General features: G+C 43.1%; 1 protein-coding gene across 1 annotated transcript; it reads left to right on the forward strand.

Moving 5' to 3' along the window:
• The first annotated feature begins 1,044 nt into the window (after nt 1-1,044).
• dele1 (DAP3 binding cell death enhancer 1) lies at nt 1,045-26,891 on the forward strand. The gene is made up of 13 exons (XM_048543873.2): nt 1,045-1,259; nt 6,064-6,184; nt 7,307-7,418; nt 9,413-9,557; nt 12,984-13,142; nt 16,538-16,620; nt 16,737-16,833; nt 17,549-17,691; nt 19,212-19,370; nt 21,208-21,300; nt 22,094-22,253; nt 22,786-22,899; nt 24,922-26,891. Exons 1-13 carry the CDS (start codon nt 1,229-1,231, stop codon nt 25,254-25,256), a joined length of 1,752 nt encoding a protein of 583 aa, XP_048399830.2. The 5' UTR covers nt 1,045-1,228; the 3' UTR covers nt 25,257-26,891.
• The last annotated feature ends 972 nt before the right edge of the window (nt 26,892-27,863 follow it).

Here is a 27,863-nt window from a genome sequence, read left to right on the forward strand (position 1 = left end):
GAGAAAAGCAGGGGTAGGGGAAAGGGTCTGCATGGGATGCTCTTTGGAGAGGTGATGTGAACTTGTTGGTCCAAATGGCCTGTTTCCACACTGTAGGGATTCTATTCAATGATCTGTTCTTTTCTACCTGTTGCTTCCCACTTTAACGCACCAGTCTGCTCCCTGGCGAACATCTGTCTCTGGCTGGCTGGCTGGCTGCAGTGTTCCAGCAAAGCCCAACACAAGCCAGAGGAACAATAACTCATTTTCCACTCCGGAACCCTGCAGCCGTCCAGACTCAATATTGAGTTCAATAATATTAGGGCCTAAACTCTCCCATGTCCCAGCCCCCTGCACCACACACCAGGCCTTGTTACCACGTAGCCTGCCACTACACACCCCCTGTTGTTAGTCACTAACAGCCCCTATTAACAACTATTCACCCTCCCAGCCTGGTCATTAGCAACTCCTTTGTCTGTCCAACTGTCTTTCTCTCTCTTTGGGCTCTATCCTATCGTTTACTCCCTACCCCACCCACCTCCCTATTTTCTGCACATAAACTGACGTTTCCCAACCACCATCAGTTCTGAGGAAGGGTCATTGGACCCGAAACGTTCCCCCGCCCCCCCCCCCGCGCTTTACAGATGGCGCCAGACCGGCTGAGCTTTTCCAGCAACTTTGTTTTTGTTCCTGATTTACAGCATCCGCAGTTCTTTCGGTCTTTTATTATATGAAAGTTTTTTTTTCCATCAGCCCGTTCAGAGCTTTAATTACTCATCTTTGGAGCAGGTGGGTCTTGAACATCATTCTGATAGATAAGGAGGGAGCAACCACAATTTTAACCCCATTGCGAAGCCTCTTCTAAGGATGCCTAACCTGAAGAAACAACCCCCAACGTAGGCGGTACCGGGAGACAACAGAAAGCGCTGGAGAATCTTAGGAAAGCTAGCGGGGTCTGCTGGGGGGCGGAGAGAGATAAGCGAAAGGAAAGCTTCTCCCCAGTTCCACTTTCCACCAGGGCGATCGGAAGTGGGTGGGCGGGGAAAGGTGACGTCACCGCGAATACGGTCCGGACCGGGAGAGAGGGGAGGACGGCTGAACGGGAGTGACGTAAGCGGGTCGTTTCACCCCACCCCTCCTCATCCTCCCCGCCCCGCCCCAGGCCTGGTGACGACAGATGCCGGGCGATCCCGGACGCTGATTGGCGCGATCGGAGGCGCGCGGGGGACCGGCGTCGAGCGCCGGCGGAATGTGGAGGATAAAGGCCGCGGCGGGGAGAGGTGAGGACGCGGCAGGGCGGGTCAGGACAGGACGAGGCTGGGGTAGGCCCGGGTGGGAATACCACTTGCGCTCCCAACTCAACTCTTGTGCATATCTACCCCCGCCCCCACCCGCAGCAGATGGGACTTGAACCTAGGCCTCCCGGCCTGACAATCACAAGTTTGTTGTGGCAGTAGTTTAAAGGCTGTCCTTAATACCAATACTTCGAGCTTAATGTGTGGATGAAAGATTAACAATACCTTCCCCCTTTCACCAAATTTCCCCCCCCACTCTGTACACTTCATTTCTCCCGCTTTAACTGGATTCCTGCTTTCAACTTTGGAGTCCAATACACTCACCTGGCCACTAGCTCGCCCCGGTGAAGTCTCCCTCATGCTGACTCTTACTGACAAATAAACTTTAAAAATTTCTTTCTTTTCTACAATCACTTTCTAGCTGTGCTCACGTGATGTTTTTTTATCATCAAATTAGCTCCCACTGTCAACAAACTGGAGATTACCATTGACCTATAACTCAACTGGACTCTCCACGTTAATGGAGTGACTACAAGAGCAGATCAGAGGCTTGGAACACGGCAACAAATAACTCTCCTCCTGACTTGCCCACAACCTGTCTGCCATCTCCAAAACACAAGCTGGGAGTGTGATTTGAATACTCCCCACTTGCCTGGATTGATGCACCTTCAGCAACACTCAAGCTTGACACCATCCAGCACGTAGCAGCTTTCTTGATTGGCCTTGTACCCACAAACATCTACTCTGCCCAGCATCAATGCTCTGTAGCAGCAGTGTACACTATCCTCAAGACACACTGCAAAAATTCACCAAAGATCCTTAGCTCCTTCCAAACCCATGATTGTGCCCATCTAGAAGGACAAGGGTAGTAGATACAAGGGAACATGACCACCTGCAAGTTCCCCTCCACCATGCAGTAATTGAGACAGAGTATAGCTTATTAAAGCAAGCACTTTGTTGTGAGCTGGGTTTGACAAACTTATTCATTGGACAATAAGGGCTGTTGTGGCACAGTGGTTGTACCTGTACCTCTGAGCCATAAGATCCAGGTTCAAGTCCCACCTGCTGAGGAGGCATGTTTGAACACATTTGTACAGTATGATTGAGGGATGATCTCAATCAAGGAGGCACTTGCCATGGAGGCTGTACAATGACAAGAACCTGCACATGGAGTCTTTTAATGTGAAGAGGCTTCTATACTCAGCTACCATACTGCTCTAGCTGACCAGGAGAGTTTTGCGCACTTACTACCTGCCATAGAATCATACAGCACAGAAACAGACCTTTCAGTCCAACCAGCCCATAATCCCAAGCTGAACTACTCCCACTTTCCTGCTCCTGGCTCAAATCTTTCCTAATCATATGTTTTGAACTACCCTCTTTGTTAAAAATTTGCCCCTCATGATTTTTGTAAATCTTTCTCCTGTCACCTTGAAAATGTGTCCCCTAGACTTGAAATTCCCCATTCTAGGTAAAAGATAACTACATTTAACACTATCTATACCCCTCATGACCCTATAAACTCTGTAAAGTCTTGTCACAAGTTTCAAAGCTTCAGTGAAGAAGGCCCCCAGCTTATCTAACCTTTCTTTATAACCCAAGCCTTCTATACCTGACAACATCCTGGTAAGTCTCTTCTGAATCCTCTCTACCTTAATATCCATCCTGTAAGTGGGTGACCGCAATGGGACACAAAATTCCAAAATAGGCCTCACTAATGTCTTGAACAACCTCAACATGACTTCCCAACTCGTACACTCAAAGAAATGAGCAATGAAGGCAAGCATGCTAAATGCCTTTTTAACCACCCTGTCTTCATGTGACATAAACTTCAAAGAATTATGTACTTGAACTCCTCGGTCCCTCTATTCTACAACACTATACAAAGCTCTACCATTAATTGTATAAGCGCTACCCTTTTTGTTCTACCAAAATACAATACCTCACATTTATCCAGACTGCATTCCATTTGCCATTTGTATCAGAAGGATTTGCATATTGATAATCTACTTGACCATGTTGTAAGGCAGTAGTGTCGCGGTATGGAGCTTTGGCCTAAGGGGTAGGGGTAGTACCCAATGTACCACATATTAGTATTGGGAAAAGGGTGACTTTCATGAGTCATCTAGCTTACAGTCCATCTTAATTCTGCGGAACAGTAAAAACCTCTTCATGACAGTAGGAACTGCAGATGCTGGAGAGTCTGAGATAACAAGGTGTGGAGCAGGATGAACACAGCAGGCCAAGCAGCAACAGAGGATCAGGAAAGCTGATGTTTCGGGTCTAGACCCTTCTTCAGAAAATGAAATTGTCAGAAGAAGGGTTGAGACCCAAAACATCAGCTTTCCTGCTCCTCTGATGCTGCTTGGCCTGCTGTGTTCATCCTGCTCCACACCTTGTTATCTCACCTTCACACGATGAAACAAAGAAGCAAAGAAACCTACAGCACCGGAACAGGCCCTTCGGCCCTCCAAGCCTGCGCCGATCAAGATCCTCTGTCTAACCAGTCATCTATTTTCTAACGGTCTGTGTCCATTTGCTCCCTGCCCATCCATGTACCTGGCCAAATATATCTTAAAAGACGCTAACGTTTCTGCGTCTACCATCTCTGCTGGCAACGCGTTCCAGGCACCACCACCCTCTGTGTAAAGAACTTGCCACACATATCTCCCTTAAACTTTCCTCCTCTCACTTTGAATTCATGACCCCTAGTAATTGAGTCCCCCACTCTGGGAAAAAGCTTTTTGCTATCCACCCTGTCTATACCCCTCATGATTTTGTAGACCTTAATCAGGTCCCCCCTCAATCTCTGTCTTTCTAATGAAATTAATCCTAATCTATTCAATCTCTCTTCATAGCTAGCACCCTCCATACCAGGCAACATCCTGGTGAACCTCTTCTGCACCCTCTCCAAAGCATCCACATCCTTTTGGTAATATGGCGACCAGAACTGTACACAGTACTCCAAATGTGGCCGAACAAAAGTCCTATACAACTGCAACATGACCTGCCAACTCTTGTACTCAATACCCCGCCCAGTGAAGGAAAGCATGCCATATGCCTTCTTGACCACCCTATTGACCTGTGTTGTCACCTTCAGGGAACAATGGACCTGAACACCCAGATCCCTCTATTCATCAATTTTCCCTAGGACTTTTCCATTTACTGTATAGTTCGCCCTTGAATTTGATCTTCCAAAATGCATCACCTCACATTTGCCCGGATTGAACTCCATCTGCCATTTATCTGCCCAACTCTCCAGTCTATCTATATTCTGCTGTAATTTCTGACAGTCCCCTTCACTATCAGCTACTCCACTAATCTTAGTGTCATCAGCAAACTTGCTGATCAGACCACCTACACCTTCCTCCAGATCATTTACATATATCACAAACAACAGTGGTCCCAGCACAGATCCCTGTGGAACACCACTGGTTACAGGTCTCCAATTTGAGAAACTCCCTTCTACTACCGTCCGTCTCCTGTTGCCCAGTCAGTTTTTTATCCATCTAGCTAGCACACCCTGGACCCCATGTGACTTCACTTTCTCCATCAGCCTGAATGTTTATAAAGCGTGGTTTCCATTTTTTTTGGGGTGTGAAGAGCCAGGAAATTAATCAGCCCCTTTTAACACGCACACAACACTGAGTCTGGAGATATTGTATCAGTGATAATGGGAACTGCAGATGCTGGAGAATTCAAGATAACAAAGTGTGAAGCTGGATGAACACAGCAAGCCAAGCAGCATCCCGGGAGCACAGAAGCTGACGTTTCGGGCCTAGACCTATCATCAGAGAGGGGAATGGAAGAGGCTTGAAACGTCAGCTTTTGTGCTCCTGAGATGCTGCTTGGCCTGCTGTGTTCATCCAGCTTCACACTTTGTTATCTTGGATTCTCCAGCATCTGCAGTTCCCATTATCACTGATACAATTTTAACGTCACAGCAGAGCCTCTTCCAGGCATGCCTAACCTGAAGAATTGACCCTCCTCCCTCCGGACCAACCTCAGGGAATCTCTCTCCCACTGCAACTCTCTTGTAATTCGCTCCATCTTCGGTCCGCCTCTCCCCTCTCCCTATTTATTCCAGAACCCTCTCCCCATCCCCCTCTCTGATGAAGGGTCTAGGCCCAAAACGTCAGCTTTTGTGCTCCTGAGATGCTGCTTGGCCTGCTGTGTTCATCCAGCTTCACACTTCATTATCACTGAGTCTGGAGAAGTTTGTTCTTCATTGTTCCTGGTGAATTCAGTCCCTGCGTATGTGCTAGTATATAACCCTTACCACTAGGTGGGGGTGCTGTATTGTAATAAGAAATGCCAATCTTGCTACTGGAACACCCAACTCACATCACATGACCAAAAAAAGTCTGTATTTGACAACTTGTCCTCATAATAGTGAATTGTGTTGGCTGTGGATCAGTGGGTAGCCATCTCAAAATATCATGGGTTCAAATCACAAAGTAGAGCTTTGAGCAGAAAATCTAAGCTGGCACATCTGAGGGAGTGCTCTGTGTTGGAGGTGCTGTCTTCTGGATCAAACCAAGACAGCATTTGCCCTCTCAGGTGAAAGTAACAGATCCTATGCTACAATTTAAATAAGAACTATCCCCTCCCACTGGTCCTGGAGTGATATTTATCCCTCAACTAATATCCCCTGAAATAAATTAACACTTTAGGACCTGGGAAATTGGTGAAGGGATTCTATCTTGAATTGTTGCAAACTTTGCATACCACTGGGTGGCCTGTTTACCAAAAGCTGTTTCGTTTACTGGTTCACTGTTCTTCCACTTAGTATTTCACCGCTGGACTGTTACTGGCCCATCATCCTCACTGCGCCTGCCTCCTACTCACTCTGCTGAAGATGATGCGATAAACTCCCCTCTGGTTTCAACGCAATCTCATTTCAAAAGCAGGTAAGTCATTAATCCACCACGTGCAATTGATAGTTATTTTAAGGTGCACATCAGGAGTATAATTTAAAAGTGTTGCCTGGATAAGTACAGCACCAATAACACTCAAGGATCTCAACACCATCCAAGACCAAACAGCCTGCTTGATTGGCACCTTCTGCCTTCAACACTCACTCCGTTTTTTGTTGCCACACATTTTTTGCAGCATTTTCCATCTACAAAAGGCACTGCTGTTCCAAACCACTTCCAAACTCAAAACATGTACTGTTTAGAAGGACAGGGGCAGTATACATGGGAACACCACCTCCAAGTTTCCCTCCAAGCCATTCACTATCCTGACTTGGAGGTATATCACCATTTCCTCACTGTCATTGGATTAAAATCTTTGAACTTGCTCCCTAACTGCAATGAGTGTACCCACAGCACATTAGCCTCAGCACTCCTGACTTGTGTCTGGAATTTAGAGAGGATGAAAGGAGATTTTATTGAAACACGTAGGTTTGAAGAGAGTTTAATGATGTGGATGCTGAAAAAAATTACCCTTCATGGAGAAATTCAGAACTAGTGGACTTAATTTCATCACTTGAGGTCACCCGTTTAAGATCGAGATGAGAAGAAATTCCTTCTGTCAGATGGCTGAGTGTTGAAAATTCTGCACCCCTCTGTGTTGTGAAGGCTGATTCATTGGACAGTATTTGGGACTAAGGGAGACCAATTCTTGAGCCATAGGGTCACCGTATTATGGGGAGCAGACAGCAAGGTGAATGTTGATCAATAATGATCATATTAAATGGTGGAGCAAGCTTGAGGAGCTAACCAGTGTTCTTTTCCTATTTCTTATGTTCTTGTAAAGTTTCTTCTTTACTCAAAAAGAAGTAAAAACGTGGAACTTGCTACTGCAGGAAATGGTTGAAAGGAACAACTTGGATTATTTTAGAAGTAAACTAGATAAGTATGTAACAAGAAGTGAAATGGAAAGATGCTGGAAGGTTGAGGTGGGGCAGGTGGAATGTGAGGCGACTCAAGTTCATTAATTTGGGTGAATGCCTTGTTTTTTGTGACATATATCTTATCTATCACCATCCTGATCCTACAGCTTTAATTCTCTTTTTATATGTTCTTCAGCTCAACAGATTCTCAAAATAAAGAAGAGAGAGAGAAGAGAGAAAAAGAGCAGAACGCTCGATTTTGTTCCAAGCAGTTACCTCGTTTTTCTGGATTGGATGCTGTAGGATGGGTGAGAACACAAATAACAGAATATTGTTTTCAGTCCTTGAACTCATCACCAGTCTTGGTTGCAATAATTTTTAGTGTTCAGCTGATTTCTTGATCCACTTATTGACTCGGCAATATTCACAGAGTAAGTAACAATATTGCCAACTATCCCTCTGAGTGGAGAATGTAAACATTGCTAACTCTTTCTTTAGCCTCTCTTCAAGAAAATTTAAGATCTTTATTGGTCTCTAATTACTTGCCAATCTGCAAAATCTTAACGATTCAGTCTGGTCATTTCCAGTTCATTTCCTATCTTGGTCACTTAGTCTTTGTCTTTTCTTGTTGTAAAGGTGACTCTCCTATCTGGGAGCCATCAGTCCACAAGACCAACAGAAATAGGCCATTTCTCCCTGAAGCTGCTCTGCTGTTTAATGAGATCATGGCTGATCCAACATTCCTCACGTCCACTTTCATCCCCTTCCCGTAACCTTTGATTCCCCTATTGATCAAGAATCTATCTCAGCCGTAAATATACAGAAGGTCTCTGCTCCCACAGCTCACTGTGACAAGGAGTTCCAAGGATTTTCAACTCTCTTGAGGAGAAGAAATTTCTCCTCAACTCAGGAGATTGTGGCAACAGTGGTAGTAATCTTTCAGGAATCGCTGAAATCAGGCAGGGTCCCAAAGAACTGAAAAATGGTTAGAAGCTGGGGAGGTAAAAGACAAGAAACTGAAGGCCAGTTCGTCTGACCTCAGTTGGTTATTAAGGATGGGATTGCAGAGTACTCAGGAGAAGTTTGCCAGGATCCTGCCACGAGTACAGAATATGAGCTATTAGGAGGGGCTAGAAAAACTCAGGTTATTTTCTCTGAAGTAGCAAAGGATGAGGAGAGATTTGGTATAAGTCTATAAAATTGAGATGTATTGGTAGGGTTGACAGTCGGAATCTTTTTCCTAGAGTTAAAATGTCTAATAGTAGAGAGCACGCATTTAAGATGAGAGGGTAAGTTCAAAGGAGATATGGGGGAAATCTTTTACACAGAGAGTTGTAGGAGTATGGAACATGCTGTCAGGAGTGGTGGTGGAGGCAGTTACAATTTGGGCGTTTAAGGAACTTTTAGATGAGCACATAAATATGCAAGGAATGGAGAAGTATGAACCAAGGGCAAACAGAAGGGCCTGTTCCTGTTCTATACTGTTCTGTTTTCTGTGTTAAGTACGTTGTAACATAGGGTTTGTCATAAGAGCAGTAGTTGAGGACCATGGGTCTGTACTCGATGGAGTTTAGAAGAATGAGGGTTGACCACTTGCACAATGAGAGACCTAGATTAAGTGGAAGTGGAGAAAATGTTTCCTCTGGTTGGTGAGACAAGGACCCAAGGGCATGGCCCCAGAATGAAGGGATGACTCTTTAGAACTGAGATGAGGAGGAATTTCTTCAACCAGAGGGTTGTAAGTCTGGGTAACTTATTGTCACAGTGGGCGGTGGAGGCAAAGTCTGAGAGTATATTTAAGACAGAGGTGGATAGGTTCTTAATTAGTAACGGAATCGACGGGTAGGGGACAAGGCAGGAAAATGGGGTAAGAAACATATCTCCTATGATTGAATGGCAGAACAGACTTGATGGACCAAATGGCCTAATTCAATTACCTGAATAAAGCAGAGATCTATTTCATCAACCTTTACAACTGACCAGTTGGGAAGGCCAGCTCAGAGTCCTCCACAGAGAGTGATATTAGACGATGACGAGATTGGGAAGTGATGAGAGGTTCCCTCCCTGAAGGACATTTAGTGAACCAGTTGGTCAGTCTTTCTGAGGCTCCCAGATTTGTAGAATTCAGCTCAACAGCTTGCCTTGGCTGGATATGAACTCTTCAGTTCTGTGCTGTTAATCAATAAATTAACCACGGCTGTATCATACCTGCTGCAGTGCCCAATAAACTGTGTTGTGCACGTCCATAGTTGATCTTTGTACAAGCTTCTCAGACTGTGGTTCCTGCTCTGCTTTCCTCCAGGGTGCTGCTGCTGTGGTGCTTTTACAGTTTGCAAGACACCTTCATCGTCAGTTCTGTCACCGCAGTGGTCCCCAGGAAAGTGATGCAGCCTTGTCTTTCTCTGTTCAGAGCATCGTTACATCTACACTGGGACCAACCGGAATAAGTAAGTGCACAGTTTATTAGATATTCGCAAGTCTGAGCAAATAAAGTGTGTCTAGAGTATGCTGTCGATAAGGTGAGTACACAGTCACAATGCACAGCACCTGTTTTTTAGAAACAATTTTCCCGCAGGCCCAACCAGTCTCCCTCCACCAACACTCTTATCTGCCTAACCAAACTCGTCCTTACCCTTATCAACTTCTTCAATTCCTCTCACTTCCTACAGAAGAATGGGGTGGCCGTGGGTACCCACATGGGCCCAAACTATGCCTGCCTCTTCTTAGGATATGTGAAACAGTCCCTCTTCACCACTACGCTGGCCCCATCCCCGACCTCTTTCTCCGCTACATCAGTGACTGTATCGGCACCACCTCATGCTCCCACAAGGAGCTCAAACAGTTCATCAACCTTACTAACACCTTCCACCCGAACCTCAAGTTCACCTGGACCATCTCTGATACCTCGCTCTCCTTCCTCAACCTTTCTGTCTCCATCTCTGGTGACCACCTTGAAACTGATATCTATTTCAGGCCCACCTTCCTGCAAAAATGCGATCCCCTTTTCCCAATTCCTCTGCCACTGCCGCATCTGCTTTCAAGATAAGGCATTCCACTCCCGGACATTGCAGATGTCCTCACATTTCAAAGACTGCAATTTCCCCCCCTCAGTGGTTGAAAATGCCATCGACCACATTTCTTGCGTTTCCCGCATCTCAGCCCTCGCACCCCCTCCCCATAATAAAAACGAAGACAGATTTTCCCTTGTGTTCGTGTATCACCCCATCAACCTCCAAATTTAATGTATCATTGTCCGCCACTTCCACCACCTGTAATCTGACCCCACTACAAAGGATATATTTCCCTCCCCACCCTTATCTCCCTTCCGGAGCGAATGCCCTCTCCATGACTCCCTCATCTGCTCCACACTCCCCACTAGCCCCAATACCACGGCACCTTTCACTGCAACCACAGGAGGTGCTACACCTGCCCCTACACTTCTCGCCTCACCTCCCACCCAGGACCCAAAAAAATTATCCATGTCAAATAGATGTTCACCTGCAGATCCACTAATGTGGCCTATTGTATCTGCTGTTCCCAATATGGCCTCCTGTACATCAGGGAGACCAAGCGGAGGCTCAAAGACTGCTTTATGGAGCACCTATGTTCGGTTGGCAACAAACGACAACATCTCCCAGTCGTCAACTACTTCAGCTCCCCTTCTCACTCCCTGAACGACATGTCCATCCTGGGCCGCCTCCAATGTCACAACAATGCCACCCGGAAACTGGTGGAACAGCACCTCATGTTCTGCCCTGGAAGCCTACAACCCAGTGGTGTCAATGTGAACTTTACAAGCTTCAAAATCTCACCACCCCCAACCTCATCCCAATACCAGAACCCCCTCTCATCCCAATATCAGAACCCCCTCTCATCCCTGCCTCCTTGACCTGTCCATCTTATCTCCCATTTATCCGGTCCTCCCACCTCACTGACTAATCCCCATCCCCACTGCCTACCTACGCTCATCTTTACTAGCTTCATCCCTGGCTCCTTGTCCGTCTTCTCTTCCACCTATCAGCTCCACTAGCTAACTGCTATCTCCGCCCTCTCCTCTCTATGTTTATTTCGGAGCCCCCTTCCCCTCTCCCATTTCTGAAGAAGGGTCCCAACACGAAATGTCAGCTTTCCTGATCCTCTGATGCTGCCTGGCCTGCTGTGTTCCTCCATCTCCACACTGTTACCTCAGACTCCAGCATCGGCAGTTCTTACTATTCCTTTGGAAACAGTAGGATGCTTTACAAAGAATTCCATCACCTAAATGCAAAGAGGTTTAAATGATATCCTGCACACTTGAACTGTTTCACCCTTCCTTAGGGTACTGTTTCAGGCTGGGATAAGTAATGGGCATCTGAGCTTTCCATACCTGACCCAAATACTCCCATTTTCATATGTGTGAAGAAAATAAGCATAAATGGTCAGCTGACCTGATTTGAGAGAGGGGTTCAGCAACACTTGCTTTTCATTCTGAAAAATCTGTTAATTGGTGTGGGGATAGTCTAGTCAGAGCGTCAAGCCTACTCTGCCATTCACTAAGATCATGTTTGAGCTGATTGTGGCCTACCCTTACACTCTTTAAGTTAAAAATCTATTCACCTCTGCCTTATAAAATCTTCAGTGTCCCTGTACCCACCAAATGGCCAACATTTATTATCATCTTTATCTTGCCTCTTCCTCTTTTGTGACGTTTTTTAAGTTGATGATGATAATTACCTAACGGACAGTGCAAATAATTTTTTCCTGATTCAACTATGGGCACCCCTGATAATTTCAAACAGTCATATCAGATCTGTTTTTAGATTGTGCTCACATGGAAATGTACCTGGTGTCTTTATTTGTCCTCATTACAAAATCTTCTGATCCCTGGGATTATCTCTGAATCTCTTCAACACCCATGACTTTGTATCCCACCAAAAGAGAGGTGCCCAACACCAGGTGTACTCATCTAACTCCAAGCTAATCTGTCTTCTTTTAGTAATTACACATCCTTTCTCTGTTCCATACCCCATTTTAAAAAATAAAATCTCAACATACATGCATTTTGTATCAAGAACCATTAGATAGCTGTCAGGGATTACAAGCAATTCTTCATTATCTGACACCACACCAACTGGAATCTCCTATACCCCTCCCCCAGGTCAATCCTTAGCTGGTGATTGTGAGTTTTAATCATGTGCATGTAACACGGCAACCTCTTGGATCTTTTTTTCTCATTTCCAGAATTTGCATTCCTACCAGACCAGGACAATGAATCATGTTAATGCAGTTAGTTTGATTGGCTAGAACAACTGAGACTGTTAGTGGCTTCCTGAGGCCACAGCCTTGCAAATTTTTGGCTTTGCACCACAGATGTAACACTGTTAGGATATTTCTGGGTTACACGAGTTTCAGCGTTTGTGGTTTCACTTATGGGATTTGGGCTCTTAGAAGTAGAAGTAGAAGAATTCATCAGTATACCCAAAGATTGTCACTGCTGTATTAAACATGGAAAGGAAGGCATTAATTTCCTGTATACTGCAATACTTAGATTGACACAATACAAAAGGCACAAATTAACACCACATGCTTTTCTAAAATAAAATAATTGACACACTTCAGTACATAAATCCATCACTCTAAACATCTTTCCACGGAGTTGATGTTACATTTAAACCGTTGCATGTTTCACTCTAGTAGGCACTGCACCTCAAGTAATTGATGGTATGAGATGCTTTTGACATGAAAATTTTAAAATAATTAATTTTTTTTGTATATTTAAGTTCAGGTTCTGCGGTCAAGTGCTACCACCCTAAATGTTTGTTTTGCAGAAATCTTGTCCCTTCTTGTATTATCTTCCTCTGACTGTTAGTATTTTTTGTTTGCTTCGTTGTTAGAGTTCAAACAGTACATTTTGCCTCAATGTGTAACTCCACACTCCATCAATAACCCGAGAGTTGAGAATTCTGTATCAACAAGATCAACCCCTCCTGCAAATGTCAAAGCCGTGTATTCAAGGACCAAGCAACAGGAGCATAATGAAAGTGTTGAGCAAGGTACGAGTCATGAAGAATTTTCTTAGTGATGCTGCGAAATCATTGACATCCATATTCCATGAGTGGATTCTATGGCAAAATTAGGCTATCCCTAATTGCCGTTGAGAAGGCAATGCCTTGCCTCGCAATGTATGTGCATATATATATCTGTGCATCTGAAAGAGGAGCAAAAGTGATTTGGTGCGTCAGTTATTCAACAGAACCACGACTGATCTGCTAATGTTTCGAATTCCACATTTCCATCCACCCCCGATAACCTTTGATTCCCTTGCCTAAGAAGAATCTATCTTTGTGTAACTTTAAAAAAAAATTCAGAGGTGGAGTTCCAGAGCCACACAACCCTCCGAGAGAAAATATTTCTCCTCATCTCAGTCCTGAAAGGGAGATCCCTAATTCTAAAACATTGTGCCCCAGTTCTGGGCACATCATTTCCAAAACCACCTCGTTGAGACCATTCCGGATCTTATATGCTTCAATGAAGTCATTTCTCGCTTCAGTGAAAATAATCCTTGTCTGTCCAATTTTTCCACATAAAACAAGCAGCTCATTTCAAGTATCATCATAAACCACTGAACAACATGCTTCACATAAATAAGGATACAAAAACTACATACAGTATGTATGTTTCATCACACCAATGCCCTGTATAACTAAACAAAACATACTCTTATATTTAATGTCTTTTGTAATAAAAGATAGAATTTCATTAGATGACTTAATTACCCACGTAGAAACCCATGGAATCCATGACAAGTTGGCAAATTCGATTCAAAATTGGCTTAGAAATAGGAGGCAAAGGGGGATGATGGAGATTTGCTTTTGTAATTGGAAGCCTGTGACCAGCATTATGCCACAGTTTCCAGTGCTGGGACCCTTGCTGTTTGTTATATACATTAATGACTTGGATGTGAATGTATAAGGTATAATTAGAAAATTTGCAGATGATGTGAAAATTCATGTTGGAGATAGTGAGAAGGATGTTTGCAAGCTGCAGTCTGATATTGATTGAATGGAAAATTGGGCAGATGGAATTTAATCCCAATAAGTGTAAGGTGATGCATTTTGGGAGGTTTAATAAGGAAGGATCGCTAGGTTTCTATGGAAAACTCAGGAACAAATGGACTTCGGTGTATAAGCCCATAGATTCCTGAAAGTACAGGTAAATAGGATGCTGAAGAAGGCTTATTCGATGCTAGCCTTCATTAGCTGAGACATAGAGTATAAGAGCAAGGAGGTCTTGTTACAACTTTATAAAACATTGGTTAGGCACCGGTGGAATACTATGTGCAGTCCTGGTCACCACACTATCAGAAGGACGTGATTACTCTGGACAGGGTGCAGAGGAGATTGAGCGGGATGTAGTCTGGGATGAAAAGTCCCAGTTATGAGGAGAGATTGGATATGCTGGATTTGTTTTACTTAGAGCAGAGGAAGTTGAAGAGGGATCTGATTGAGGTATACAAAATTATGAGGGGCACAGACGTTGCTGCCTGAGTGGTTGTGGAGGCGAGTATTCTCACAACATCCAAGAAGCATCTAGATGAGTATTTAAAATGCTAAGGCATTGTAGACGATGGACCAAGTGCAGATATGAGATTAGTGTAGTTTGATGTTTGTTGGTTGGCATAGATATGGTGCGCCGAAGGGTCTGTTTCTTTGCTATATCACTCTAATTTCTTGCTGTATCTCTATTCTAACTTTTTTGTCCATGCTGCATTAGAATACCTATAGCTCACTGCTCCTTGAAATTCTGTAGATGTTCACTATTTAAGTAATACTCTGCATTTTTAAATTTTTTTCTGCCAAATTGAACTACTTCACAATTTCCAACATTATTGCAGTGATTGTAATGAGGTTAGCCAGTTGGACCTCATGGAGTACGAGTTGCCCAATTGGGGCTGTTAATCTAGTCCAGTCAGGGAGCCCTGGCTGACAGATATAAACAGGAGTGTCAGAGATTCTGTTCACTGAGCGCTAACTCTGAGGAAGCTGGATCAGTGTCAAGGACTCTCCACATGTAAATTAAGGGTGATTCGATGTTTGGATGCCAGCCTCTATGAGGTATCGCAAATATACTCCATTTGCCTGATTTTTTGCTCAATCTATTTATATCCATCTGCAACTTCCTTACGTCATCTTATGTTGTCTGCAAATTTAGCTGCCATGCCTTCAATTCCTATATCTAATTCACTGATTCAAAATGTGAAAAGGCCTCAGCACAAACCCCTGTGTCATAACATCCTGCCAATCAGAAAAAAGACCCATTTATGAAACTTCTATCAGCCACTCAACCTCTTATCCATGCTAATATGTTACCCCATACACCAGTCATCTCCAACCTTAATAGCACAAAATCACTTTTTGAATTTAAGTGCAAACCGTAGGAACATACAGAATAAATAGTTTACTTTTAATGTTAAACAAATCTAAAACCAAGTAAATATAATAATTCATTTCATACTCTACTCACCAAAGCACAGTATGACACTTGTGACTGTACATGAAGTATGGGGTGTAGTTTGAGGCACCTAGTCATATACAGTCCATCAAATGGTTATCTGTGAGGTGAGTGAGATGGAATTTGATAGCTTCTTTCCTAGAGATGCTGTGAGCTTTGTGCAGTGTAGGCCCTTGCCAGTAGTCTTGCTAAAACCCATTTAGACTACAGATGTGTTACTGTCATTGATCCTCATTGTTACTCCCTCAAAAATCCCAATCAGGTTAATCAGATGTAACCATCTCTTACCAAATCTAGCTGACTCTCCTTGATTATTCTGTGTCTCACTAAATGATGATTTATGCTGTTCCTCTGAATTTTATTTCCCAATAACTAGCTTATCGCCAAGGTTAGGCTGACTGGACTAAAATCACTTAGTCTATCCCCTCCAGTCTTTTAAAACAATAGTATAACATTAGCTGTCCTGCATTCCTCCAGCATAATGCCTGTGTCTGGAAAAAAGATGGTGTAAGCTCCAACTTTTCTCCCTTTGCTTTTCTTTGGACCCTGGGATACAATTCATCTAGACCTTGTTAGACACTCCAATAATTTCTCCCTCACTATATTTACCCCACTCAATAATCCACACTTGTCCTCCTTAGTCTCTAATTTTCACTCCCTTGTACAAAAACAAAAGCAAAGTGTTCATTCTGAACCATATAACCATCTATAACCAAAGGTAACAGATTACCTTTTTGGTCTCCTATTGGCTCTGCTCTTTATCTAGTTGTCCTCTTGTTCTTTTAAGGATTTCTAGAATATTGTTCGGGAGTTCAGTTGTAGCTTAGCTGTTCCATACAGTCTCATCTGCATTTCTGCTTTTATACTACAAGTACCTTGCACAGTGTTCTGTCAGTTTCAAAGTATGTCTATCCATAGATTTTCTTCTGTGTTGCAGATGAGCCACTGTTTATAAAAGATATACAAGACTCATTATGCTCTGGTTCAACAAGTGAAAATGGCCAGCAAGGAGACCTACAGGTAACTTGTTCCATTAGTGATTTAATACCAATTTCAACTTGAGTGATTCCACAAATGTATTGAGCTTGGCTCGGTTAACTGTTAATCACAACGCTCTCTCTGATTCTTTTTGTCAGAGAGAGGACCCAAATCCAGAAGAAATTTTAAACCGAGCCACATCTAACTTGCAGGGAGCTGCAAAGTCCAGCATTTCTTCAATTTTAAACATTATTGGTAAGCAATTTTACTGATCAGAATCCTCTCTGTCCTGAATTGCTTGTCTAAGATATACAGGATACCTTATGGAAATGAACATACTTAATTTGATATCTCACAACATTGATATCAATGTGGCTGTACTGCCTTCAGACAGAGGTTGCAGAAAATCAGAAGACAGGTCAACAGCTCTCAAAAAGGATGAACCAGTGGGTGAACAATAGCCACCCTTGCCAGTGGTGCCCATATCAGAGAAGGTTATTAAAGTGCATGTCAAAGCAATGACCATTTGTTGGCCATTTAGCCATGAAGGGTATTATAAGCAAAACAGACCCTTTTCTTACAGAATAACCACAAATATGTACACGAAGTCTCTGATAGCTGTTTGCAATTGATAGAATGGAGATGGCAATTAAACAGTTCACCTTAGTAAAGTCACAACAGACTCAGAGGATCATAAGGCTGCTCACTCATTAGGGAGAGAGAGCCTGAGGATCACCACACCTCATGTGAGGAGGAAGGGCAAGAAGGTGGGACCTTCATGTTGACCTTGGCCTGTATAGGGAATTGAATCCACACTGTTGGCATCATTATGCATCCCAAACCAGTTGTCCAGCTGACTGAGCTAACCACCTTCTGTTCACCTTGATGTTTACTTTGACTTCTAAAGAATCTCCTCTCGGGCAAGCTATACGCCCTTGATCTTTCTATTTGTTAAATCTCTTCTGAACAGGGCTGAAAAATATGAAAGCCAAAGACTACGATATGGCTTTCTCCTATTTCATGGTAGCAGCCAACCAAGGCTATAGCAAAGCCCAGTACAATGTTGGAGTCTGCTATGAACTGGGGAAAGGCACTGTCAAAGATATCAAGAAGGTAGGAATCTGTTTAAAAAAAAACTTGCCTTTTATATATTAACTTTGTTTTGATTGCCTTTCTTGCCGTACATTATGTTATTGGCAAGGCGTTTGTGGATTTGAACCTCACTTGAGTCTTGAGTACAAAATGAAGATGTAAATTTCACCTCTAGTACTACAGAAGTGCTCCTTAGTAGTGGATGTTTGTATTTTGGATAAACACTAAATCGGGGCATCTGTAGTTGAGATGAATGTTAAAGTTACCTTACACTATTTGTCGAGCCTGCAAGGAGTTCTCTGGATGCCCTAGTCAACTTTCCTCCTTCACCCGCTGAATGTGGTTATTTTGAACTGAGATCAAACCTCACCGCATCAACTGAGAAAGAAACCTGTTGCCCCTACAAAATGTAGTTTGTGTTTTATTTACTTAATAATTTATGGAATGTGGTTGTCACTGACATTTACTGCTCAACCACATTGCTGTAGGTCTGGAGTCACTCATGGGTCAGACAAGGTAAGGACAGCCCGTTTCACCCCCTAGGCTGTCAGATATTTTCATTTGCAGTATTACGGATACTAGGTTTTTATTGCCAATTTATTTAATTATCTAAATTTAAATTGTCAGGTCCTACTGGGACTATATTCCTATCCCTGGATTATTAGCCCAAACATTTGGATTACTGGACTAAGATCCGGGGTATGCAGGGTAGATTGACCTTAGTAGGATAATAGTTCGGCACAACATCATAGGCCAAAGGGCCAGTACAATTCCATGTTCTATGTTCTAGACCAACAAAATGGGCAATGAGCTAACATTCCTATGACTACAGTCCATATCAACATGTCTGACTTTTAACAGACCTCTGATATAGACCAACAAGACACTCAGTTCACCACAACCTTCTCAAGGCAGCTAGGGATTCATAGAACATAGAAAAGTACAGCACAGTACAGGCCCTTCGGCCCACGATGTTGTGCCGTGGAATAATCCTAATCTAAAAATAAAATAACCTAACCTACATTCCCCTCAATTCACTGCTGTCCATGTGCATGTCCAGCAGTCACTTAAATGTCACTAATGACTCTGCTTCCACGACTACCACTGGTAAACTATTCCATGCGCTCACAACTCTCTAGGTGAAGAACCTCCCTCTGACATCTCATCTATACCTTCCTCCTAACACCTTAAAATTATGACCCCTCATGGCAGTCAGTCCTGCCCCGGAGAAAAGTCTCTGGCTATCGACTCTATCCATCCCTCTCAACACCTTGTACACCAGTGTTGGCACTCTTTTACTGTCTTTTAATTTCAAAAAACTCATTAACAAGTGAGTAATGAACCACATTCCCACAAACCATTGAACACAAATAGGACGTAAACTACTGAAATCTCCACCATGTGTTTGTGTCTTTTGTGTTTCAAAAGTAGAACAATCTCCACCATGTGTTTGTGTCTTTTGTGTTTCAAAAGCAGGACAATCTCTCAGATGTATTGCAATCAAGTCCAATCTTATTCACTTTCCTCCCCTGTCCTTCCAGGCTGCTTTGTATTACAGTTATGCTGCTGCCCAAGGACACAACATGGCCCAGTTCCGTTGGGCCCGGTACCTATTGCATGTCAAGCCAGAAAAACAGACCAGGGATATCCAAGAAGCTGTGCGACAGTTGGAAAAGGCAGCAAAATCTGGACACAAAGAGGCAAGAGATCATCTTTTAATTAAAGAATAAGGCTGTGTATATGCAGAAAAGTTCAGGTATGTTGCTCAGCTTCTTCAAGAGGGCTGCATTAATTTGAAGAGTCTTGCTCCTTTTCAGAAGAAGCTGTTATGGAACGCAAGCCTGTACAAAAAGACTGCATGTACTAAACTTCTTTTTACTTTTATTTTATTGTCCTCATTCTCCTTTTTCAAAGAGACTGAAGCTATGTTGAACAGTAGTCGAATCATCTCTGCCTTTTTTTGACTTTTGACATGGTAGTTGACTATTACCATGGAGGTCGAACTATACTTATCTGACAATCGTAATTAAAGATGCTGGGAAAAGTTCATCAAACCTCTTTGTCTGCTGCTTAACATAGACCTTTCACATGCCTCTGTCCAACTTGCTGGGGCATCTACCCCAGCCCTATGAGATTAAAAAAAACTAGAATGGCACACCTAGTGCATCAATGGAGGGATGCGGATGGGACACTATCTGAGATGCCACTTCATCTGAAAGAAGCTAAACTAAGTGTTATGGACTGAAGCAGCATCGCTTATAATAGATAACCTGGTCATCATGACATGGTTTGTGGCTGTTTTTTTGCGCACAAGAACGTGGCTTCCTTACACTACATGAAGCACATGGGCAGCAGATATTTGGAAACACCACCAACTGAAAGACAATAGACAATAGGTGCTGGAGTAGGCCATTCGACCTTTCGAACCAGCACCACCATTCATTATGATCATGGCTGATCATCCACAATCAGTATCCTGTTCCTGCCTTATCCCCATAACCCTTGATTCCACTATCTTTAAGAGCTCTGTCCATCTCTTTCTTGAAAGTATCCAGAGACTTGGCCTCTTCTGGGGCAAAGCATTCCATATATCCACCACTCTCTGGGTGAAGAAGTTTTTCCTCAACTCTGTTCTAAATGGCCTACCCCTTATTTTTAAACTGTGTCCTCTAGTTCTGGACTGACCCATCAGCGGAAACATGCTTCCTGCTTCCAGAGTGTCCAATCTCTTAATAATCTTATACGTCTCAGTCAGATCCCCTCTCATCCTTATAAACTCAAGTGTATACAAGCCCATTCGCTCCAATCTTTCAACATATGATAGTCCCGCCATTCCAGGAATTAACCTTGTGAATCTACGCTGCACTCCCTCAATAGCAACAATGTCCTTCCTCAAATAAGTAGACCAAAACTGCACACAATACTCCAGGTGCGGTCTCACCAGGGCCCTGTACAGCTGCAGAAGGATCTTTTTGCTCCTATTCTCAATTCCTCTTGTTATGAAGGCCAGCATGACATTAGCTTTCTTCACTGCCTGCTGTACCCGCATGCTTGCTTTCATTGACTGATATACAAGAACACCTAGGTCTCGTTGTACTTCCCCTTTACCTAACTTGACTCCATTGAGATAGTAATCTGCCTTCCTGTTCTTGCCACCAAAGTGGATAACCTCATGTTTATCCACATTAAACTGCATCTGCCATGCATCCGTCCACTCACCTAGCCTGTCCAAGTCATAACATACCCCTCACGTTTCACACTGCCACCCAACTTTGTGTCATCTGGATCCCCTTAAATGAAAGAAAAAACATTATTTCCTATAACTGATTGCATTTCAAAACTACTGTTTGACTTTAATGCACCTAGGGACTTCCTGAGGTTGTGACTTGTGTTGTAGAAATGGAAGTTTTCTCTGACGTGCCAGAGAAAATAAAACAGGATCTGGAAGGAAGGACCAGGAGATGGGGAAGAAATAATCTCAGTGAAAGTACTGCTCTGAAGTGATAAAAAATGCAATTTATCCTCATGTCATTTCAGGCCCAAGCCTATCTTGGTGTATTCTTTACAAAAGAGCCCCACAAAGATCTACATCAAGCTGCCAGATACCTGATGATGGCATCGGAAAGTGGGGTAAGATGTCTTGTTTGGTAGGTCAGTTAGTTGAATAGCTAGTTTGTGATGCAGAGTGACACCAACAGCATTGGTTAATTCAATTCCCTGGTTATCATGAAGGACCATCCTTCTCAAGCTCTCCCTCACCTGAGGCATGATGACCCTCAAGTCAAACCACCACTAGTCATCTCTGTCTGAGAGTGCAATCCAGTGGTCTGGTCAGACTATGACGACTTTACCTTTACTTTAAAGGTTTAAGGACACCGGGCTAAATGGCCTCCTTCTAGAGGTCATTCATATCAGTTAGAAAATGTCCACATTTTGGAGCACTGTTAATCCCTCAAAAAAAACGAAGCTTTTCCTCATACTGTGCTCTCAATGCATTCCAAAATTCCAGAGCAGTGTGAAGAACTTCCTGTGTTTGACGCCTTTGAGATGGTTGAAGGATTTGATTATCTTATTCCAACTACTATATTTCCTATGTTGGAGTCATCTTTCCAGGAGCTATGTCATCATGAAACACTAATTCTCACAGGTTAATTGAATTCCAGAAGTTTTAGGGTTTTGACTTACTGAAGACACAGCCATTGCTAATGGAGAGAAATGAGTAGAATTATCGCAAGGTTTGGAAGGATGTAGAACACAGTATTTGATCCTCAGCGCCTCACTGCACACTGCTACCCGTAGAAGCCCCTGGGGCCCCAACTTCTCAATATGGCTGGTTTCCATACCAACATATCTCCAGGGTATATTTTGTTTTTATTGACTGCACTGACTTTCAGCAGAATGAGTCATTTCCTGTCCTTTGCAGGATACTGCAAGTCACTACAACCTGGGTATTTGCTATGAGAAAGGCTGGGGTGTGATGATGGACTTGCAACAAGCTGCTGAACTCTATCAAAAGGCTGCAGCCCTTGAACATGCTGACGCGCAGTGTGCTCTGGGAATGTTGTACCAGCAAGGACTAGGAGGTACTGTACTATCACAGAGCGTTAAACCTTCATCAAGGTAGTGGGGCGAAACAGGGATCCCAGCAAATCAGAAATCACAGGAGCAAACAGGACTGAAACACACAAGTTTCCAATTCTCCAGCACCCACATCCTTCACTTGAATAAGTGCAGAAGATATCCAGGGCTTTACCATATTTTCCCATTGTTTTAATGTTATTTACCCCAATTTGTCCACTCTGGTATTTTTGAACTGGCCGTTCAAAACATCTCTGTTAAATTTTCCCTTAACATTGTCTGCTTTGAGGTGCATAGTACTGGATTTGACTACATAGTAGGAGCCTCCTTTGGGATTCCAAACTGGGAGTGAATTACTATAATCCTTCTTCCTTTGTTTTTGCATCACTATCTCCCTAATGGGGTGTGGTTGTGGCTTGTTGATGGTAGCTCAGCAACCCCTCCCCTGCTTTAGTGCAGGTTTTCCAGATTAGCGAGCAAGCAAACAACTCCTTTCATCAAATCAATCTAACAAAACTCTTCCTTCCTTTTCCTCAGGCCTCCCAGTAAGTTTTTCAAAAGCCATTGAGTTGTATCGAAGAGCAGCTCACTCAGGCAGTGACGAGGCTGCACATAACCTGCAGTGCCTGATGGAAAATCTCCAGATCAAAGGTAAATGATGTCCATCAGGTTCTAGTCAAAGACCTGGACGTAGCTTTCATCCCCCTTGAGACAAGGGACTTGTAGATTCTAGCCTCAGCCTTCTACTGTGTCAGACAATTTCTATACTCTAATAGACTCCTACAACACAGAAGGAGGCTATTCAGCCCATTGTGTCAGTGTCAGTCAACGAAAATCTGCCTAAACTAGTCCTGCTTTCCAGTTTTTGGTCTATGGCCCAGAAGCAATGACAATGCAAGTGAATATCTAAACACAGTCGTATTATGAGAGTTTCTGATAACAATCACTGTTTCAGGCAATGAGTAACAGAATCCCACCGAACTCTTGAGTGGAAAAGCATTCTCCTCAACTCCCCTTCAAGCCTTGTACCTCTATGCCCCGTTGTTGTTGACGCTTCTACAAATAAAAAACATACTTCCTATTCACCCTACTTCTGCCCCTCATCATCTTATATACCTCTAGCCAGTCCCCTTTTATCCTTCATTGTTGCAAGGAAAACAACCCAGTCTATTCAATCTTTCCTCACAGTTCAGACCATCCAGCCCAGACAGCATACTGGTAAATTTCCACTTTACCCTCTCAAGTGCAGTCGTATCCTTCCTGCAGTGTGGTGACCAGAACTGCACGCAGTACTCCAATTGTATCCTAACCAGCATTTTATGTAGTTCCAACAGCAGTTCCTGCTTTTGTATTCTGTGCCTCAGCGAATCAAGGCAGATACCCCGTATGGCTTGTCAACTACCTTGTGTACTTACCCTGCTACATTTAGGGATCTATGAATATGCACACCAAGGTTATATTGGTCTTCTGTATACTATTCAGGATCCAACTGTTCATAGTGTAGCCATTTGTCTTGTTAGCTGCCCCTAAGTAGATTACCTGTCACTTTTCCGGGTTGAATTCCATTCACTACTGCTGTGCCCAGCTGACCAGTCCATTAATATCCTCCTGCAATCTACAGCTATCCTCCTCTTATTTACCACCCACCCATTCCAACGTTGTACACAAAATTCTCGATCATTCCTCCTACATTTAAGTCCAAATCGTTAATATACACCATCAGCAGCAAGGATCCAACAACTGAGCCTTGAGGGAACCCCTCTGGAAACTGACTTTCAGTCAATGAAATGCCCTTCAACCACTACACCCTGCATTATGCTTCTCAGTCAGTTTTGGATCCAGCGATTCACTTTCCCTTAACCTGTAGACTCTAGCTTTCTTAACCAGTGTACCACAAGGGACCTTATCAAAAGCCTTGCCAAAGTCACTGTCCATAAGACTGTAAGAAATTGGAATAGGAGAAAGCCATTTGGCCCCTCGGGCATATTCCGCCATTCAGTAGGATCATGGTTAATCTGATGTTCCTCATTTTCACTTTTCTTCCCTTTCCATATAACTCTTGATTCCCCTACAGACCAAGGATATATTTATCTCAGCCTTAAATATACACAAGGCCCTACTGATATGCCTTCTTCCTGCCTGAGCTCATTTCCGAACATTAGAACCAGAACTGCCTCTTTTCTTGTTGGTTTACTTGCTTATTTGAAAAAGGTTCTCTTGGATGCAAGTTAAGAATATAGTTCCCTCCCTATCTTGCACACTGCAACTAACCCAGTTAATATCTGTTTACTTAAAATCTGGAACTATCACTGCCTTATTATTCTTACATTTCTCTGGAATTTGATGACACATTTGACCCTCTTATTTCCCCCTGGTTGTTTGGGGGCCAGTAGTAAACACCCAACAGTATGTTTGTCTCTTTAGGGATTTATACTTCTACCCATATGACCTCATTTGATGATTTTTCATGGTGTGTATGTGTATTTTGTGAATGGGTGTTGGTAAGAGATGGGTACAGACCAATCCAGAAAGGTTAAGTGAGGGGGGGAAAAAAGGATAATTTTTCAAGGTGAACAGCGATGGAAGACCCAAGGGATTTCAAGTATAAATTCCAATAAGTAAGGCTGAGGAGACTGAATTAGTTGTTACCAATAATGTATCTTTCCTTGCCAGGAAGTTTCAGTTTCTCCAAAGAGCATACTGTCCTGAGGTCGGCGATGTCCTCCCCTTGTCTTCCTTCTTTGGCTAGTCCCAGATTGCCAATCCCTCAGGAACGTCCACGTGGAGTCATTGAAGACTGGGGAGGTTCCCAGCTGCAGGCAGGCAAGGCTTCAGATCTAGCACACTCGTGGAGCATGGGCAGTCTTCATGTCTCACCACTTAGCAATAGAAGCCTACTCTCCAAGGATGGGCGACTGAGATCAGCGAGTACCATCTGCTTGCACCGTCATTCGGAAGCCCTGGCAGGCAGGCAAGCATGCCGCAGTGGTGTCACAGGCGTGGGATGATCTGAATAGAGAGGTGGCCTCATGCTGCTCTGTGTTCTGTGACTGGACAGTTCTTGTGCCACAAGGCTTATAATGTCCTATGGTCACTTGTTCTAAGTGTATTTACAGCTTGTCCAACACCAAAGATTGTACAACTATTGAAGAGCAGCAGAGTGGAGGGATTTCCTGCAACAAATGTTCTCATACTGCCATGACTGCCACTAGCTGTTGCTATAAAATACCAGACTGCAGACAGGTACATGTTTAGCTATTGGGGAAGCAAGATGGCTCTTTCCACAGAGATTTGCGCACAACACAACACGCACACAAGATTACTTTCCTGGAACTCAAGCATCTTATTTTAATGTAAAATAAAGAACTCAGGATGCTGGAGATCTGAAACATGAACAAATTATTGGAGAAACTCAGCAGGTCTGGGAGTATGTGTAAGAAGAAAGCAGAGTTATTATTTCAAGATCAGTGACTCTTCATCAGAACAATTCTGACGAAGAGTGACTGGTCTTGAGTTGTAACTCTGCTTTCTTCCCACAGGTTCTTCCAGACTTCTTGACGTCCACAGTCTTATTATAATGTACAACTATAATACACAGGAGGAATTTCCCGTGCATGTCCATACTTGGCTTGGGCCACTATGGTTATGCTGTCCCAGTTAAACTGATGGCCTTCATTGTCCCTGGGAATTCCAAAAGGCATGCTTCTCAACCCATAATGCAATCAACAAACATATAGAATTGGACCTCATATACAAACCCATTCAGAACAAAACGGAAATGACACTACTCACCATAACGGACCGGTCAGTATAGATTCCAAGTGCAGTAGAACTACATTGCCTCATTGGAGGCCTCACCAATGATGTTACCTAGCATGGTGATGAAATGTCTGAATGAAAACATGTCAGCTCGGCAAACAAATCAGCGACCTGAAATTCCTACCCTGAAAGGAAGTAATCAAACGAAGTTTGTGCCATTCAAACCTGGAATATCTTCCATCAGTTGAACGCAGTACGCATTTTCACGTTTGTTCCTAATAACTGTATCTGAACTAAAATTTCACTAGCAATTAGTTTGGTTGGAATTTAGAATTAAATGTTTGTGCTAAAACTGCTGCATTGTTGATGGTTTGCACTGTAGTGGAATACCTATGGGTAATAAGATATTTCTATTTTGGTTACTGTTGAAATATCAAACATAACTGTTAGTGCTAATGCTGATGCTGAATGCCAATCATGCACATTTATTTTGTAACTTCTCAATTGTAACATTCAGCTCCTGGTGGTAACAAACGGTTGCTGATGAATTTCTGCTGCTGAGTGATGTGATCTTGCACTCCTGCTTTGGTCTGTAGTCTTTGAAGAGGTCACCAAAATGAATGAATTGCTCATTATGTGGCTCTTGGTGGAACAAGAGTTTCCTTCAGACTGATCTGTGTAAGAGTAAGAGATTTCCTTATTTGAACTCCTGTCAGCTTTGGAATTCTCTCCCTAAATACCTCTGCATTTCCCTCTTGCTCCTTTAAGACACTACTTAAAGCCAGCTATTTGGATCAAGCTTTGGATTACCTGTGCAATAAGTCTTTATGTGGCTTTAATCAGGATTTGTTTGACAATTGCTCCTGTGAAGTTTTATGACATTAAAGGGCTTAGAAATGCAACTTGGTGTTGTTGCAAAATTTATTGAGTTACTCATTGCAGCATACCTAACCCTTGACTGTCTCTCAGAGCCACAATTCTTTTATGGCTAATCCAGTTATGTCCTTGTTAAATGATAGGAACATCCCTCCAACCCAAAGATGTTGACAACACGAAATTAAATGATAGTAATACTATTGAATGGCAAGGGGAGATGGTCATGGCAGGCATTTGTGTGGCATGAACATTACTTGCCATTGATCAACCCAAGCCTGAATGTTAATTTCTGAGGAGTTGTGAATGATAATAAATACTGAAATCATAAACAAAGCTTATTGATGAAGCAACTGAATGTGTTGTGGCTGAGGACACTTCCCTGAGGAATTCCTGCAGCAACATTTAGGGGTTCAGAAGACTGGTCAACAACAACCGTCTTCCTTTGTGCTAGATATGACTCTATACAGTGGAGAGTCTTCCCTCAATTACCATTGACTTCACTGTTGTTGGCTATTTCGTGCCACACTCAGTCAAAATGATGCCATGGTGTCAAAGGCAGTTACTCTCAATTCAACATCTTTTCAGGGTTTGAACAAAGCAGGTGGCCCTGGTAGAACCAGAAATAAGCATCAGTGAGTAGCTTATTACTGAGCAAGTATTGTTTAACAGCACTGTTGATGACTGCTTCCATCGCCATTGATATTATGTGAAGTGAATCAACTTGGCTAATGATTCATTAGTGATGCTGGAACCTCAGGAGGAGGTCAAGATGAATCATAGAATAGGTGAGCACAAGCAGAAAGACCTGGATGTGTAAGTACACAAGTCATTAAAGGAAGCAGGATTAGTAGAGAGGTCTATTTAATAGTGTCATAAGCATAACAAATTTTTAACATTAGAGGGTGGAAAATTTAACTCGAGTATCACCACACCACAGGCTGTTGCTGCAGAACTTCCTCAGAGTAGAGTCTTAGGCCCAA

The sequence above is a fragment of the Stegostoma tigrinum genome, chromosome 13, assembly GCF_030684315.1.
Source record: "Stegostoma tigrinum isolate sSteTig4 chromosome 13, sSteTig4.hap1, whole genome shotgun sequence".
Lineage (NCBI taxonomy): Eukaryota > Metazoa > Chordata > Chondrichthyes > Orectolobiformes > Stegostomatidae > Stegostoma > Stegostoma tigrinum.

Excerpts from the sequence above, each read along its gene's own strand:
- dele1 (XM_048543873.2), top strand. The coding sequence starts at position 1,229 with ATGTGGAGGATAAAGGCCGCGGCGGGGAGAG. Across the intron at positions 7,419-9,412 it reads GATTGGATGCTGTAGGATGG|GGTGCTGCTGCTGTGGTGCT; the intron begins GTGAGAACACAA and ends GCTTTCCTCCAG. Across the intron at positions 13,143-16,537 it reads TAATGAAAGTGTTGAGCAAG|ATGAGCCACTGTTTATAAAA; the intron begins GTACGAGTCATG and ends TCTGTGTTGCAG.